Source organism: Balaenoptera acutorostrata, chromosome X, assembly GCF_949987535.1.
Source record: "Balaenoptera acutorostrata chromosome X, mBalAcu1.1, whole genome shotgun sequence".
Lineage (NCBI taxonomy): Eukaryota > Metazoa > Chordata > Mammalia > Artiodactyla > Balaenopteridae > Balaenoptera > Balaenoptera acutorostrata.
In genome coordinates, this window is record NC_080085.1 from 14,187,681 (window position 1) to 14,206,633 (window position 18,953).

At 43.1% G+C, this 18,953-nt stretch overlaps 1 protein-coding gene across 3 annotated transcripts in view; it reads left to right on the top strand.

Annotated features, from left to right (window-relative positions):
• The window catches only part of REPS2 (RALBP1 associated Eps domain containing 2), a 236,160-nt gene that overhangs the window by 197,248 nt on the left and 19,959 nt on the right, over window positions 1-18,953 (top strand). For all 3 annotated transcript variants that reach the window (XM_057538983.1, XM_057538984.1, XM_057538985.1), the window contains 3 exons: window positions 5,498-5,581; window positions 6,637-6,782; window positions 14,544-14,649. In XM_057538983.1, the coding sequence (XP_057394966.1) occupies window positions 5,498-5,581; window positions 6,637-6,782; window positions 14,544-14,649 (336 nt within the window). The remainder of the gene's footprint in view (window positions 1-5,497; window positions 5,582-6,636; window positions 6,783-14,543; window positions 14,650-18,953) is intronic.

Sequence of the window (18,953 nt, forward strand, 5' to 3'; positions counted from 1 at the left end):
CTATGACCCACACACCGAATCTATCCTGCCACCTGTTTCTGTAAATGAAGTTTATTGGGATGTAGCCACGCCCGTTCCTTGTATTGTCTGCACCTGGTTTTGCACTCAGCAGCAGAGTTGCAGGTTGGCAGCAGAGACCTGGAGACCCAGAGACCGAATGACGGGGACAACTGAAAGTATTTACTATCTGGCTCTTTCCAGAAAAAGTTTGCCAGTCCCTCCTCTAAGAAATTCGTGGAACTGGTGTTCCCTTGGAACCCTTATTGGATGGGTTGTTCTAGCACTGGTTTGTGATGAGTCTGCTTAATTTTATTCAGCTACTGTGCTGCCATGTTTCTTTGCTCTTGCTTTAAACTATTTCCTGTCTCAACCATTTGCCCATTGTCTAAGATGGAAGCCAGGACTCCGTGTATCACTGTTCTTTCACTTCCCACACTCCACCAATCTCCAAGGAGGTATCCAGTTTCCAGTCTAAATAGCTCTCAAATCTGCTTAACCTCACTCTCACCAGACTGGTTTGAATGACCATTGTCTCTTGTCTTGTTTACTTCTTTAGCCTTCTAATTGAGTTCCCTTCCTCCAGTATGGGTTGCTTCCAATTTGTTTTACTCATTGGATCCAGAATGATCCTTCTAAAACACAAATCTAGTCAGCTCACTTCCCTACCTGAAATCCTTCATTGGCCCCTGTGGCCCTCGGGATAAGCTCCAAATCCTCAGTATGGATGTACCAACCAAACTGTAGTCAGGAAAACAGAAACTGCTCTAGGTGTTTCACACTAGAAGAGATTTCATTTGTGGAATTAGGTGCTTACAGAAAGAGTTAGATGTGCTAGAGGAGCAGAGGTGAGTGAAGGCCACCGCTAGCAGGTTTACCACAACTTACTGGAAGTGCAGATATTCCAAGAACTAAAGGAAACAGCTGGAGATGCTCAGGCTGCCTGCAGCATGGAAGTCATGATTTGCAGGGAAATGCCCAAGGCCACAGCAAGATCTTCTGACTGCTGAAGCCCATGCTTTTCTGCCCACCGCTGCCAGAGGAGCAGTAATATAGCTTGTTTTCTCTCACCTCCTTGGTTTCATGTGAGTGACTCTCAGTGGCAGTAAGGAACTGTGTTGAAAGGAGATTCTATAAATGTAGTTCCCAGGTTCTGACCCACTGCAGTGTAGGGAAGAGCATAGACTTGGGGAACAGTACTGAGTGGCTGATAAATAGTCCAGGACGACCATCTGTAAGACCATGTGTGGTCCAATCCACTGCCCTTCTCCAACTTCAGCTCTCCCATTGTTCTCCACTGTTCACACTTATTCCACCCTACTAGACCCCAAGTTCCAGACTTACTAGAGTGTATTTTTTAAGAGGCCTAAAACTACAAACATTTATTATCTCATAATTTCTGTGAGTTAGAGATTCAGGAGCAACTAATCTGGGTGGTTCTGGCTCAGGGTCTCTCATTAGGCCACAGTCAAGACATCAGCTGGGACCCGTGTCATCTGAAGGCTGGATGGGGGCTGAAGGATCCACTTCTAAGATGGTGCGTTCACATGGCTGTTGGCAGGAGGCCTCAGTTCCTTCTTATGTAGGCCTCTCCACAAGGCTGTCTGAGTGGCTTCAGGACATGGCAGCTGGCTTCCCCCAGAACAAGTGATTCAAGAGACAGCCCAAGGAGAAACATACTAGAGTGCTTTAACTCCCCTCTTCTGGGAGCACATTATCTGGTGTCTCGGTGCCGGTTGCCTAGAAGCAGAACCTGAGCTGAGGATTCTTGGAAAGTGACACATCAGATGTATAATATAATTATCTGTATAATTGTATAACTGAATGATCCCTTCTTCTGGTGGAGAATCCAGATGCTTAGCCTCCCTGGGCCTATGTCCCTTTCTGGGGAGCCAACTGAGCAGAGCCCATGTTGTCCCATCAAAACCCCACAGCAGTTCTCAGCATCCTGAGTGGCAGCACCTTCCAAGTCCATGTGACCTGTCCAGGTTTTTCGTTGCAAAATTAGAATGAAAATATGTTTCTCATTTCTGGATAGGAGAGTATTAATATTAAAATGACAGTTATATTTTTAAAAGGGACCTTAGCTCAAGTTTCAATGAGCTCTTGGCTAAAAGTGCTTTTTCCTGGCTTGTCACGTCCCGGCTAGGTATGTGTTGTTACACATGGAGCCATGAGGGTAGGACTGATATTCCAGTATTAATTGTAATCCACATATTTATTTCTTTCATAAAGTTCAGGCATTGGATTTCGCTTCAGACAACCAGAACTTTTGGACAAGGACGTATTGTCCATATTGATAGCAGAGTTGTTCCCCCATTTCTCTAATACACAGTGAAGAAAGGGAGCCGCTGAGGTCCCCCTGTTTTCATGGGTTTTCATTCTCCCAGAGTTGTTAACTTAGAAAAGTCTGAAGAAATAGCAACGAAATCTCCCAGTTTGTTCTGCTTGCCAGCTGCTAAGTCTTATGTAAGCTTCATACTATTTTCATGAAGGGAAGTGAAATAGTTTATTGGGAAGAGGGGCTTTTGCATGTCTATGTCTCATCTTCAGGTTTTTAAAATTTCTTTTTTTTTAAACACAAAGCTAGTTTTCTTTTTCCATCTCTTTTCCTGGGATAAGTTCTGGCTGGGGTGAGGCTCTGCCTTTCCAGGTCCTTCCTAATTCTTGTGTTCTAGGCCCCTCTTGAGATTTGCTCTTTTGAATGTTAATAGGTGGACCCATTTAGAATGGATCCTGGAGCAGTAGAAAGTGGTGGGGAGGTCTTGAGTTTCCTCTTAAGGAGACTGATGGTTAGATCAGCCTGACTTAACACTGTGGAGTTGTTTGTTATTAGTCATAGAGCTAGAAAACCCAGGCCCTTGAATACAATTTCAGGAAGGTAAATTTTAAAATGGAAAACAGTTTTCAGGCTTCACAACTGCTCCTCATCCTTCCCAAGCCCCACCCCATTGTTGTTGGTGATTTAGAGATGTTTACAAGAAAAGGAAGTCAGTGATAAAGACACTCTACTGCTTTTGCTGTGCTCAGAATCCTCATTTTTGTTGAAAAGAGGATGAAATTTATCATTTCCCTCAATATTTCCACAAGAAGGAGACTTCACTCATCTCCCCAGGAAAGGGAGCGTTAGGATGGACACCTCTCTCCACCTGCCTGATGATATGGAGGGGAACTGACCAACTGAAAGGTGGGGTGACTGGTCCATCACTTCTTTCTTCTCTGCCTGGCCGCTGGGCCATGTGGGCGCACACCTGTGGTCCCTGTGGAGACCGGGTGGGCCGTAGCAGGGCAGGCAGTGGATTGGCAGTGGAAGGCGAGTGCGGGCCTCAGGTCCAGGTCCTGTTCATCAGCACAGGTCACGGGCAGCCCTGCACTAGGTGCTTGTCAGGTCCTTGCTCAGCCATGCAGAAAGCTGACATTGGACTCACGCATCTTGGAGTGTGATGCCATCTGTCCGAACCCCCGAGAAGGTGGGGGAGCCTGACCGTGAATGGCTCTTGACCGACTTCATTTGGATGCTTCCGGGTACTTCAAACTCAGTGTGTCCCAGAGCGGGCTCCCCTTCCCACCTGCTTCTCCCTCGGTTCCTGTTGCGGGGATCGGCCTCCGTGCTCTCGTGGTACCCCAGCGTGCCCTCCCGGGTGTCAGAGCCTGGGAGGCCCCTCGATCCTCCTTTCTCGCCACCCCGGTGCAGGGCCCCTCTGCACCCAGCTCGCAGACGGGATGTCACCTTTGCCTGAGTCTTGGCGACCCACAAGGCCGGCTGCTGTTGTAGCCCCCGCACACCCTCGCCGTAGTCCTTATTCCCCTGAAGCCTGTTTGCCTGCTCATTCTCTGCCTTTCCCGCTAGACTGCAAGGTCCAGGGCTTGTTCATCCTTGAACACTGGTGCTGGTACAGGGGCTGCCTGTCGTGGCTGTTGGATAGATATTTCTTGAGTGAATAACACTCAGGCCCAAGAGTGCTGGAGGCTGTATAGCATAGTGGTCACAGCCCAGCTTTGGAACCTGAGGCCTGGGTTTGGACTCTGCTATTTGTGTGATCTTGGGTGAGTCCCTTACCTTCTGGGTCCTTAGTTTCTTCCCTACTTCCTAGGACTGTGATGATGAAATGCAATAATCCATGCAAAACACCTAGAGCAACATGTGACACATAGCAAGTGTTCGGTGGTTCATAGTACACATCTCTTAATAACACTAACAACAACAACAATAATAATACAGTTGCCCTTAATGGAAAGGAGAAGGCTATAAGAAAAACTTGGAACTAGAAATCATGCGTGTTGAGTGCCTGCAGCGTGGGTTTCAAAGAGGCGGGGAGTTGGTTGGGCACCAAGGACTCCAGCGCGGGCAGTGGAAGTGTAGGAGCACACGGGCTTCCTGTGGGAAAGAGTGGGCAGGGAGGGGAACGTGGAGCAGGAGAACCCAGAAGAGAACCTTGAAAAACCCCGCACGTGAGGGCTAAGAGGAGCCAGAACAGGAAGAGAGAATGATTCCAAGTAGGAGACTGCGACTCATCAGATGCCAGGGACAGGAGCTTTACAAACATAGCTGAGGGTGCCAAGCTGGGCTGCTGGTCTCTGAAGACCAGAGGCAGCTGGAACGTGATGGGTGGGGCGGTGGGCGGGGAGGAGTAGGGTCAGAGTAAGGAAGAAGCCAGGCCCCGCAAGTGTTTGCAGAGGGCTGCTTAGCTAGCAACGAAGTAGGTGCCCTCAGGCCCGTAGGTTGTACGCTGCAGTGTGTGTTTCTGTGATGCAGATTAGTTTGTGGGTCAATAGAGGACTGATAATGTGGAGGTCACGTTGGTTCACATGTTAACATTTTGCATCACTGGCTAATAGTGGCTGAAAGCCAAGGACTCTAGCAGCGCTGAATGTAGCAAGCCCGGGAGTTAGGGAGCTGAGCAGGACACCCGCGCTCCCTGGGCTCTGCGCCGGGCTGTGTGGCCCCGCTGTCTTGCAGGCCTTTGGGGCCATTCCTCCCCCGTCTTTGTGCTTTTATTCACGGACTCCATACCACTCAGCAGCCAGAATCCCTCTGTTTACCCCTTCCATCATGCTTACCCCTCACCTTTTTTTAAGGTAAAGAGTCATATCTACTACAGTGTTTATCAGAAATTTAATATTTAAAAAACTTTCAGTGCATTTTGTTATAATTATTGTTTTTTTTAGTGCTCGGGTTGAAATTTTAACTTCTTTCCCCACCCTATTTTTCTGATAAACTTTGTTATTCTTAGTTTGTGCTTTCGAAGCATTAGTTTTTAGCAATATATACATCTAATTATAGAAGACATTCCTGTGACTTCTTTTCCTAAGATTGAACAATGCTGGGAGGAGGGATGGGAGGGAACAGCAGGGTCTACAGAAGCTTTTCTCAAGGATCGGTAGACCCGACCATCCTTGGCTCTTTCTCCTTAGTAACTCTTTTCCTAAGCTCTCTTCATTACATATTTAGGTGGTTATGTTTTTGCATTTTTTTCCTTTCTGTGATCTTTTGCTACAGTCTGAACAAGGATCTGAGGCCGAGTTACACCCTCAGCTGAACAGAGCCCCCTCCCAAGCTGCGGAAAGTAGTCCAACAAAGAAGGTAAGGCCAGCGTGAGGGTGTTACTGTGATGGCCTTGTGACCCCTCCCTCCCCTGGGCTGCTTGCCTCTGTTAGCAGACATACCGTTTTAAAGTTTTCATGCCCTGACCTGAATGTTTACGATCCATATTTCCTAGAATCTGGGTTCTTTGTGAAGATTAGGGTCCTGATGATTCCTGGGCTCCACCTTGATGTTTCTGACAGTTTGTACTTCCCTCTTCAACCTCCCAGCTAAATATGGTGGCCTTGCTTTTAGCAAGACCAAGAGGTGCAGTGGGGAGCCCTGCACCCTGCTAAGCCTTGAGGAGCACCCTGGGGGCTGGGGTGGTCTCCCCTTCCTAGTCTTTTTGCTACGGTCTCCCCTTGCCCACCCATGTCACCAAGTCCTGGGCCATTTGCTCGCTCACTCACCGTGCTCTCCCATTCGTCTTCTCCCCCTCCTTTCTCCTTCCCCATTTTCTCAGGCCCTCCTCCCATCACAGAGCACGGGGGCCTGGGCTCGGGAGCACAGGTGAGGCAGGGCCTCCAAGGAAGCAGGCCAACTGTCTCCTTCCAGAAGACACAGTGGCTCGTCAGCTTGGCTTGATATAGGAGCTGGGGGTAGGAGAATGATGAGCATATGACGAAGACCTCTACAAACTTTAAAACTTAGAACAGATTCAGAACATATTCCCAAAAGCCCCAAAGTAAGGCAAGAGTGAATTTTGTCTTCAGTAAGGAAAGGCCCCGTGGTGTGAGATGCACACAGCATTTAAACAAGAAAGAAGGGGAGGGAGAGAGGGCATCTGAGTCCTGTGTCCTTCCAGGTGACAAAAGAGGTAATAGGCTGCAAGCATGAAAAAAACAAGAAAAAGAAAGAAGGAAAGGCCCCTGGAATCTGATGCCCAGGTCTCTCCAGGTCCTGCCAAGCCACGAATCAGCCACTTGTCCTGAGGTGTGGAGTTTGAATAGAGCACACGACTGACCTTGGGGATAGGCCGAGAGGAACATGGGGCATTGACATGATGGGTGGCATTTAATTGTTTAACTTTTGGTTTTTTTTTTTTAAATCCACAGGACATACCGTATTCTCAGCCCCCATCAAAGCCCATCCGTAGAAAATTCCGACCTGAAAATCAAGCTACAGAAAATCAAGAGCCTACTACTGCTGTAGGCGGGCCAGCTTCTGTAGCAACCGTGAAACCCCATCCAACAGTCCAAAAGTAAGTAGAACAGATAAATGAGCGAAAGGTCGGAAACTTCATTTTAAATCTGCATATACATATGTAAATGTAAACTTACATTTACACTCATCCCCGTGGACAGGTGTGATTTTAATGGTTATAGTCTTACCTTACTCATTTCTATGATGGAATTACAGTCTCCCGGTCACATAGAAAGAGGCTTTCTAAGTGATAGGGCTTAACTTGACCCCAGGGACGAGCAAGTCCCAGGCTGGGATGTGCTTTCGGTTGGTTTGATTTCCTTCCCCTCCTCCCCTCCTCTGCCTTTCCTTCCTACCCCTCTTCTTTGTTCTGGCCTGTGTTTTCCTGGGAAGAAGACAGTAATATAAATGGCAGTTTCCCTCTTTGTCTGTCTTATCTCATGTTCCCTGGTGCACGTGGCCAGCTTCAAGACCCTCAGACCCGACTTTGAGTAGATGTGGTGTGTGATTCCTTTTCATCCCCATGAAGAGGTTCTGTTGTTGAGCATCTCAGCACAGAACGGTCACATGCAGAGCTGCTAAGATATCTGTCTGTATGATCAGCTGGATGGAGGGTGGAGACACCTGTGGACATGGCCCGGGACCGAGAAGACCATCCTTCTCCAGGCTTTGGCTTTAAGAAGAGCCATCCCTTGCCTCAGTGAAATTGCGCCAGGTGTCCAGGGCAGAAAAGTGCTGCTGCGCGTTACTTCAAGTGAGCCTGCCTAGTCACTAACACAGATGCTTGGGGTATGTCATGGCACCACTCCAGGGGCCTTGTGGGTCTCAGGGGCTGCTTCGGAGTTGCTCCTGCTTACACTGTTATGGGAAGAAAAGCAGCAGGTTCTGTGGGTGCAGCTTGCCTTTGAAGCCAATCCCCATTCTGAGTCTGTGCAGCACTCTTCTTCAGGTAATGGCTTTTGTTTTTTCCAAATAGACAGTTCCCTGGTAGTATTAGTGCATAAAGGAAGTATATTTTGTCCTTAATAGTCACTGAGAGCTTTGGCCGTCTTCCAGCCACCTTCCAGCCTAGAGGATGGATCTCTATCAGGGACACAGACAGCTAAACTTGCTTCCATGTTCTCCCCGGCTTTCCACTGTAATCTGCACTTCACATCAATGCTGGTCACTCAGTGGTGGCTACGACATCCTCCAAAGTGGATGGCAGGGCCGCTGGTGGAGTTCACGCAGAGATCTTTTTTTTTTCATCTTTTATTTTTAAATATATAAATTTATCTATTCAGTTTTGGCTGCGTTGGGTCTTCGTTGCTGCACGCGGGCTTTCTCTAGTTGCGGCGAGCGGGGGCTACTCTTCGTTGCGGTGCGCAGGCTTCTCATTGCAGTGGCTTCTCTTGTTGCGGAGCACGGGCTCTAGGCGTGTGGGCTTCAGTAGTTGTGGCACGCAGGCTCAGTAGTTGTGGCGCATGGGCTTAGTTGCTCCGCGGCATGTGGGATCTTCCCGGACCAGGGCTCGAGCCCATGTCCCCTGCATTGGCAGGCGGATTCTTAACCACTGCGCCACCAGGGAAATCTGAGTTCATTATTTTTAAAGTTCTCAAGCAAAATGATTTCCTAAGCATTAAAATTACATCTTGAGTGCACACTTCAGAGAAAAAAAAGGACTATACACACAAATATTATCAAGATATTGCAATCTTTCATTTGCAGACCTTAAACTAACATGATATGTCCTATTGGTAGTTTAAAAATAACAAATCTGCTCCATTTAGGGGAGAGGAACTAATAAAATATTCTCTCCAAATGAGCTGCTGAGTCCAGGTTATAAGTAATAAACAGCTCTCCAATTGTGTCATCATTAATGAGCTACCCGTAAGGACAGAAGTGGGGTTTTCTTAGAAATAATTTAGCTTGATTTTTTTCCCCCATATCTAATGTATCTGCTAAGGATGGATTTTGGGAAAATAGAATTGTTTGAACTGTTTAGAACTAGAGATGTTGTGTGGCAGTACTGTGACTGAACCTGTGCCAGCCTCTGTGGCCTTTGCTCTTCTCTGGAACCCCAGGAATTGTCCTGGGCCGCCCCAGGGCATTCCAAGGAGCTTGCGTGGCAGTGTCTGCTTGTCTGTATGACGTTCTCAGTGTGGTTGGGATTCTATTTCCCTTCCCTCCTCATGTTTGGCAACACTGGAATATCTGTGGGGTTGATGATTGGCATCTCTAATGAAAACCTACCATTTCCAAGAAGAGAAAAGGCAATATAAACTCACTTCTTAAAAGCTGTACTCAGAATTCCGTGGGAGAAATCAGGGCCCAGGGTGAAGGCTAAGAAGATTTTTCTCATCTAGAGACCCCAGTTTATATTCCTTCAAACATTGGTTCAGCCGCTTGAACATAAACCAGGTAACAGTCACTCACGTAACATAGAAATTAACTAATTTCTTATGTAAAAGTCTGAGTTGGTGAGTGGTCCAGAAGAGTACCTGCCCAGAACCCAGGTACCTTCTGTCGTCTTGTTTTTAGATCCCTGTGAGGGTTGCCTTTATCCATAGGGTCGGAGGTGGCTCACCTCTAACATGTTCGTGTTCCAGGTCCCAGGAAGGGGGAAGGAACAAATGGAGAGAAAACAGATTACTTTTAAGGACATGACTCAGAAGTGGCATACATCACTTCTCTCGGATCCCTTTCACCCAGAGTTAGTCATGTGGCCTCATCTACTTGCAAGGGAGACATGGGAATGCAACTAGTTTCTAGTTGCATGGCCATGTGCCTAGCTCAGCCTGAGAAGATGCTACTGAAAACAGGAAGGCATGAGAATAGGATTGGAGGACAGTCTGCCACAGAACTTTCAGTGGATGAGCCTCGCAGTACGCAGTTCTAAACTGCGAGATCGCCTGATGTACAACAGCAGCAGGCGAAATAAACACCTTGCTGTTACTCCCTTATCTTCCTCCTTGGAAACCAGGCCACTTAGAGCCCACCTTGGAACAGTGAGAAAGTTAGGAGAACCTGGAGAGACAAACTCTAGAAGCAAGTCTTAAGAGGTGAGGCAAGTTAGACACCTTTACTGAACCCTTGAGAGGTTTTTGGGGCCAGATCCTGTCTTTGTGTTACTTAGGGCTCGTTTGGTTGTAAAACATAAAGAGCAACTTGAGCTAGCAAAACCCTGTTCATTATTATAAGAATACAGGGGTGACTCATGGAAACCAGGGGCAGGGATGGATTGGGAGAGAGGACTGTATACCTGTTGGCTCTCCTCCTGATTCTTCTCTATTTTCTGTCATTTTTATCTGTGAAGACTTCTCAACCACCTTCAGCTCCACATGTTACATTCTCACTGTGCAGGGCCCAGGTTAAACCAAACTCTTAACCAGGACCCATACATCCCTGGGAGAGAGAATCTGGTCAGCTTAGCACAGGCCAGCATCCGTTCAAGTGTGAAAACAGAGCTGAGCGTTTCTTAAGACAAATAGGACTGTCTGCCTGGGGCCCATCCCTGTGGAGGGAGGGGGAAGGGGATGGAGACAGTTCCCAGAGAAGGGGAAACTGTTATAAGCTGACACACTTAGCGTGGTATTCGTTTAAGTAGGGGCATCCAGTTCTGATCAACATGTATTTTCATAAAACTTTTGGACTTCCCTGGTGGTGCAGTGGTTAAGAATCCGCCTGCCACTGCAGGGGATACAGGTTCGAGACCTGGTCTGGGAAGATCCCACATGCCTCGGAGCAACTAAGGCCGTGTGCCACAACTACTGAGCCCACGTGCCGCAACTACTGAAGCCCGGGCTCCTAGAGCCCATGCTCCACAACAAGAGAAGCCACTGCAATGAGAAGCCCGCACGCCACAACGAAGAGTAGCCCCCGCTCGCTGCAGCTAGAGAAGGCCCGCGTGCAGCAATGAAGACCCAATGCAGCCAAAAATAAAATATAAATAAATAAATTTATTTTAAAAAAACCTTTTTGTTTTGTAATAATTATAGATTCATAGGAAATTCAAAAATAGTACAAAGAAGTCCTGTGTATCTTTCACCTAGTTTCTCTCAATGATTGCATTTTACCTAACTAGTATAATATCAAAACCAGGAAATTGACGTTCGGACAGTGTATATGTATAGTTCTTTGCCATTTTATCACATGTGTGTGTCTTGTAACCACCACTGTAATCAAGGTACAGGAGTCACCCTTACCCCATCTTCTTCTTTACTCCTTACCCGTGGTAACCATTGATCAGTTTCCCATCTCTATAACTTTGTCATTTTCTGAATGTCATATTCATAGAATCACACAGCATGTGACCTGAGTTTGGCTTGTTTTCACTCGGCATAATGCCCTTGACATCTGTCCAAGTTGTTGTATAAATCAATACTACTAAGCAGTATTCTATGCTATGGGTGTACCGCAGTTTGTTTAGCCATTCACCTATTGAGAGACATTTTGTTTGTGTCTAGTTGTCGAGTATTACAGATAAAGCTGCTGTGAGCATCTGTGTACGGGTTCTTGTGTATACCTAAGTTTTCATTTCTCTGGGCTAAATGTCCAGGAGTGTGATTGTTGGGTTGTGTGCTAAGTGTATATTTAGTTTTTAAAGAAACTGCCAAGTTGTTTTCCAAAATGGCTGTACCATTTTATCTTCCCACCAGCACTGTATGAGGTTCAGTGTCTCCACATCCTCACCAGCATTTGGTATTGTGACTGTTTTTTAAATTTAGCTGTTCTAATACGTGTGTAGTTGTATCCCACTGTGGTATTAATTTGCATTTCCCTAATGGCTAGAACATCTTTTCATGTGCGTATTTGCCATCATGTGTCCTCTTTGGTGACATGTCTCTTCATCTCCTTTGCCCATTTTCTAATTGAGTTGTTTTTTAATGTTGAGTTTTGAGAGTTCTTTATATATTCTAAATACAAATCAATGTGGTTTGCAATGTTTTCTCTCAATCTGTGGCTTGTTTTTTCATCCTCTTAAAAGAGTCTTTTGCAGAGCAAAAGTTTAAAAATTTTAAGGAAGTCCAACTTACTTATTTCTTTTCCTTTTATGGATTGTGCTTTTCTTGTCACCTCTAAAATCTCTTCACTAAGCTCTAGGTCCTGAAGATTTTTTCTCTTACGTTTTCTTCTAAAAGTTTTATAATTTTACACTTTACATTTAAGTTGGTGATCCATTTTGTGTTAATTTTTATATAAGGTGTGAGATTTGGGTCAAGGTTCATTTTTTGGCCTATGGATATTGAATTGCTTCAGCACTTTTGTTGATAAGGCTGTTCTTTCTCCATTGACTTGCTTTTGCACGTCTGTCAAAAATAAGTTGGTTGTACTAGTGTGAGTCTATTTCTGGGTTCTTTATTCTGTTCCATTGATCTATGTGTCTTTCCCTCTGCCAATACCACACAAGATAGTAACGAAGATTAGTATCTTCATTACTTCACCACTTGATACTATAGCTATATAAGTCTTCTGTTTTTCCCACTTATAATTATTTTTCAAAATTGTTTAGCTATTCTGATTCCTTTGACTTTCCATTTGATTTTAGAATAATTTTGTCTTGAGCTACAAAAATCCTACTGGGATTTCTATAGGAATTATGTTAAACCTTTATGTCAGTCTGGGGAGAGTTGACATCTTTTACTATGTTGAGTTTTCCAATCCATGAACATTTATTTCTCTGTTTATTTAGATCCTATGTTATTTTTTTCATCAGTGTTGTATAGTTCTGAGCATGTAAATTACGTATATGTTGTGATATATCTAAGAATTTCAGCTTGAGTCTTTATAAATGAAGTTGTAGTTTTGATTTTGATTTTCAGGTGTTCATTGTTAGTATATCAAAATACTATTGATTTTTGTAGATTAATCTATCTTTCAAATTCACTTCTGTCCTTACTGAAATCACTTGTTAGTTCTAGGAGTCTTTTATAGATTCCTTGGAATTTTCTACGTGGACCATCGTGTCATCTACAAATAGGGACAGTTTCGTTTCTTTCTTTTCAATATGTGTACCTTTTGTTTCCTTTTCTTGTATAATTGGGCTGGCTAGGACTTCCAGCACTATGTTGAAAATAGTGATGAGAGTAGAAATTTTTGCCTTGTTCCTAAGCTTAGGGGGAACCATTCAGTTTTTCATTAAGTATGATGTTAGCTATAGTTTTTTTGGTAGAGGTTCTTTATCAAGTTGAGGAAGTTCACCTCTATTAATAGCTTTCTGAGAGTTTTTATTATAAATTGGTGTTGCATTTTATCAGGTGCTTTTTCTACATTAGTTGATACGATCATGTGATTTTTTCTTTCACCTGTTAAGATGGTGAATTATATTGATTGTTTTTTGAATATTGAATCAGTCTTGTATCCCTGGAATAAACTCCTCTTGGTCATGATATATAATTCTTTTTTATATTGCTGAATTCTATTTGCTAATATTTTATTAAAGATTTTACATCTATATTCAGGAGGGATATTGTGTCTAATTTTCTGTCTTGTTAGGCTGCCCCTTTCCAAGTCCTTTGGCTAGAGAGAGCAGAATTATGGGGAGGCTTTATATTGTCTGCTCTCATTGGCATTTATGGGATGCATGAAATGAAAAAGAAAACCTAGGGAATTCATGGCTATTCTTTCCCTGGATACTGAGTTCCCTAGCTGGTTTGCCTTCTTCACTCCACTTTGCAGAGTCATCTTATATTATTCTATATATTATGTCCAGGGTTTTAACTGTATTTAGTGGAAGGAATAGAGAGAAGTGTGCCTACTCCGTCTCATCCTGAAACCAGAAATCCAATCTGTATCTTGTAAAGAATAGATTTTGAAGCTTCTTCCCTTCCTATTTATGGGTAAAAAAAAATCTTTCAACTTGTTGGGGAAGGGGCATGCCTTCTACAGGTGAGCAGAGTGGGTAACATAGTGTATATTAGTAGTGATCAGTCACCAGATCTCTCTAGTGGTCACAATGCATTCTAGTTCAGTCGCTCTGGCCTAGAACCCTTCTCCCAGTGGTTACAAATATGTTTGTTTTTCTAGGGGAACTTAGATTGGCCTTTTGCGCTGAGAATTCAGAATTTCTTGCTGTGGGATATAAGGATGTAGGTTCTACAACCACATTGACAGTTTTGAGGGGGAAAGAGGGTGCTAAGAAAAATTAGGGCCAGACAGGCAGTGTAAGCAGAGACAGTAATGGGCCGGGTGGGATGTGTGGTCCCTTTAGTTAATACCTGTTCTGTGAATTTACTCTTGACTTAATTTGGGAAGACTGGTATTAAAACATTTTTGTGTTTTTCTCAAGTGCCACAGAATGTATGTGCACATGCACACACGCACTCACACACATACACACTCAGGCATTCATGCCAAATAATAAATAAAAGAGAGGTATGTAGGCTGGCTAAGTTAATGTAGGATTTTTTGCTAAAGGGAATATTATTGTATTCTTTTTCTTCACACTTGTCCACGGAGCCACTTGCAGTTCTTTTAAACACCATTAATGATTGCACAAAAAGGGCATTCCAGTTAATGTCGTTTGTCAGGAAGAAATAGTTATTAAAATGTCTTTGAATAAATGGAACGAAGAGTGTTTGAAAAGGCCCAATTCACAGCTTTTCTTCAAGTTATAAAATGGAAATTACTTCAGGTGTAAATAATTCATCCCAACAAATTTGTTTCCTTTGGTGTGTGCCTGCCTGCCTGCCTGCCTGTGTGAATATCTGATTTTATTTTTGGAGCCCTGTGACATTAGCCCCTTGTTAGTTTAGCACTTACTGTGAATCGGAGAGTTCTGACCCACAAGGATCCAGACCTCTAAGTTCTATTTCAGTGAACTGTTTGTACTTTTTTGTAGACAGTCTTCCAAACAGAAGAAGGCTATTCAAACTGCTATCCGCAAAAATAAAGAGGCCAATGCAGTGCTGGCCCGGTTGAACAGTGAACTCCAGCAGCAGCTCAAGGTAAGCAGCTTCCTGAATTCGGATTACCAGGCTTTGTGTCTGTCGTGTTTTGTTTTGACCAACATTGGCTGAGCGTCTGGTTCCATTCCTGTTGGTAGGACTTGCTCTTTGTTCTCAAACTCCTTTTGGAAGGCACAGTTGCTGTATTTAAGTTTCATGGGTTGGTTCTTGTATGCTTAGAGGAAGACTCGTAGCTTTAATATGCAGGCTGCATATTGTGTGCTAGTTAAAAAGACAGAGAAGCTATTACAAAGGCTCTTTGAAGCATTCTTTATTGTCGAAGCCTTCTGGGTAAACCCTTCATTTGTTTAGATCCTCCATGAATGATGCTATACTTATTTCAATGGAAGAGGGTAGCCCTGATCCTCTTGAAGGCTAACTCCTGCCCTGGGATCTTGGAAATGGTTCCATATCAGCTTCTCAAGGACATCACCCCCTCCTCATCGCCTGTTTCTCTTCACCATTAATCTCCCCTGTATTAGTTTCCCAGGGCTGTCCTAACAAAGTGCTACAAACTTGGTGGCTTAAAATAGTAGCAGCTTATTCTCTCCCAGCTCTGGAGGCTAGAAGTCTGAATCACGGTGTCAGCAGAGCTATGCTATCTCTGAAGGCTCTAGGGGGGGATTCTTCCTTTCTTCTTCCGGTTTATGGTGGTGGCTGGCAGTCCTTGGCTGGTAGATGCATCACTCCAGTTTCTGCCTCTGCTGTCACATGGTGTTTTCTCTGTGTCTCTCTGTGTCTGTGTCCAAATTCCTCTTTTTATCGTGCCCTCTTTTTATAAGGATACCAGTCATTGGGTTAGGGCTCACCCCAATCTAGCACAGTCTCATTTCTAAGTAGATTATATCCACAAAGACCCTGTTTCCATAGAAGGTCACATTTACAGGTACGGGGGGTTGGGAGTTAAACATATATTTTCGGGGCACCCACGACAGCCCCTGATTCTCTGCTGTTGTCCAGTGTACTGACGCCACATCCTCCTGCTGCTGCCACCCCGTCTCTCTGGTTTCCTTTTCACAGCCAGGTTTCTTAAGAGTTGTTTTCATTTACTGTCTCTCATTCCTCACCAGCAGTTTTCTCTCCCTCCACTTCGTTGTGGCTTTCATTCTCCTCCACTTACACCCCTCTTACAGCCAAATTCAGTGGGCCTGTTTTAACATTATTTGGATTTTCAGAAAAATCTATGCCATTGACCGTTGACCATTCCTTCTTCTGAAATGTCTTTTCTAACTGGTTTTTGGGATATCATACTTTCCTTGTTGTCCTTCTACTTCACTGGTGATTCCTCTTTAGCAATCTCTGCTGTCCCTTCCTTTTTTATTTTCTGTTTCGTTACTACCCCGCTTTGCCCTAATTTTTTTTTTTGTTTTATTTTTTTTGGCTGAGCCATGTGGCTTGTGGGATCTCAGTTCCCCAATCAGGGATTGAACCCAGGCCATGACAGTCAAAGCCCGGAATCCTAACCACTAGGCCACCAGGGAGCTCCCCCTAATATTTTATTATGAACATTTTCAAGCATACAAGAAAGTTGAAAGAATCATACAGTGAATATTTTCATAGCCACAACTTTGGTTCTGCCATTCACATCTCGTTGTACTTGTTTTATCACATGTTTTTCTATCCCTCTTATCTATCCTTCAGTCCATCTTATTTTTAACATGTTTTCAAGTAAATTGCAGACATCTGTATGCATCCCCTAAATATTTTAACATGCATATCATTAACTAGAGTTCAATATTTTTACAAGTTTTTCTCATGTTGTAAATTTTACATACAATGAGTGTACAAATCTTAAGTGTACACTTGCTGACTTTTTAACAAATGCATCTACTTATGGATCTCAACCCCCTATCAAGATATAGCACATTACCATCTCCCTGGAAAGCTCCCTCATGCTCCTTCCCAGTTAATTTCTGCCCCACTCACATAGAGGTAACCACTATTCTAAACTTCTTAGGCCATACTGTTGCCTATTCTGGAACTTTATGTAAATGGTGTCCTCTGACATGTACTTTTATGGAAAGCGTCTTTCACTTAGTATTATGTTTTTGAGATTCATTTTCATTGTTGTATGTCTCAGTAATCTGTTCCTTTTTATTGCTGAGTGGTATTCTATTGAGTGAATATGCTGCAATTTGGTTATCAATTTTCCTATTAGTGGACACCTGAGATGGTTCTAGTTTTTGCTATTTTGAATAAAACTACATTCTGGGATAAGTCTCTGTGTGGGAATATGTTCTCATTTCTCTTGGGTAAATTTCTAGGATTAGGATTAGTAGGTAATATGGTGACTGTGTGTGATTAGTTTTAATAGAAACTGATAGAGCTTTTCCCAAAGTGGTTGTAGCATTTAGTACTCCCACCACTACTGTGTGAGAGTTCTGGTTGTTCCTCATCCTCACCAACACTTGGTGTTATTGTTGTAATTTTTAGCTAGTCCTGTGGTGAGATAGTTTTTATTTTACATGTCCTTAGCACTTTTCTATGTGATTATTTACTTTTCATATATTTTACTTTATGAAGTGTCTTTTCCAAATATTTGGCCATTTAAAAATCATTTTCAGCCTTTTTTGTGGAGTTGTAGGTAGATGCTTTTTATATATCTTGGTTACCAGTCCTTTGTCAAGGTATATATTTTATGAATGTTTTCTTCTAGTCTCTGTTTTGCCTATTAATTTTTTTAACTGAATCTTTTCATGAACAGAACTTTTTAATTTTGATAAAGTCTGATTTATCATTTTTTCCTCTTATGGTTTATTAACTTTCTTCCTATATAGGGAAACTTTGCCTACATCTAAATTATGAAGATATTCTCCTATGTTTTCTTCTAAAGCCTTTATTGTTATAACTTTTACATTTAGATCTATGATAACATTTGGTTTTTTTAAACTACTTTATTGAGATATGATTGTACATACCTCAGTAAAGCTGTACATATTTAATGTATGCAACATGATGAGTTTGGAGATAATTATACATCCATGAGTCTGTCACAGTTTATGCCATAAAACTGCCCATCACCTCTAAAAATTCCCTCTCACCCTCATTATTATTATTTATTTTTATTGAAGTGTTGTTCCTATAGTTGCTGTACAATGTTATGTAAGTTATAGGTGTACAATATAGTGATTCATGATTTTTAAAGGTTGTACTCCATTCATAGTCATTATAAAATATTGGCTATATTCCCTGTGTTGTACAATATATCCTTGTAGCTTATTTTATACCTATTAATTTGTACCTCTTAATCTCCTACCCCTATAATGCCCCTTTCCCCTTTTCTCTCCCCACTGGTAACCATTAGTTTGTTCTTTATATCTGTGCGTCTGCTTCCTTTTTTGTTGTCTTCTCTTTTGCTGTCTTCTCTTTATCTTTTGTGAATCTACTCTAGGTTTTTGTATTTGCTTTGTTGTTATCATGAGGCTTACATAAAATATCTTGTAGATATAACAGTCTATTATATTCTGATAACAACTTAACTTGGACTGTGTATAAAAACTCTACCCTTTTACTTCCCCCTTTTTGTTTTTGATGTCACCATTTACTTCTTTTCATATTTTGTATTCATTAACAATTTACTGTATAGTTATTTTTTTTTATTTTTTATTTTTTTAAGAAATTCACGTTCTTTTATTTATTTATTTATTTATTTATTTATTTATTTATTTATTTATGACTGTGTTGAGTCTTCATTTCTGTGCGAGGGCTTTCTCCAGTTGCGGCAAGTGGGGACCACTCTTCATCGCGGTGCGCGGGCCTCTCACCGTCGCGGCCTCTCTTGTTGCGGAGCACAGGCTCCAGACGCGCAGGCTCAGTGGTTGTGGCTCACGGGCCCAGTTGCTCCGCGGCATGTGGGATCTTCCCAGACCAGGGCTCGAACCCGTGTCCCCTGCATTGGCAGGCAGACTCTCGACCACTGCGCCACCAGGGAAGCCCCTGTATAGTTATTTTTAATATTCTTTTCCTTTAACCTTTATACTAGATTTAAGTGGTTAACACACTACCATATTACAGTAATAGAGTATTCTGAATTTGACTATATACTTAACTTTACCCCAGTATATTGTATGTTTTCATGTTACTAATTAGTGTCCTTTCATTTAGCTTGAAGAACTCCTTTCTACATTTCTTGTAAGGCAGGTCTAGTGGTGATGAACTCCCTCAGCTTCTGTTTGCCTGGGAAAGTCTTTATCTCTCCTTCATTTCTGAAGGATAACTTGGCTGAATAGCATATTCTTGGTTGGCAGTTTTTTTCTTTTTCTTTTAGCACTTTGGATTATCATCCCACTTGCTCAAAAGGTGCC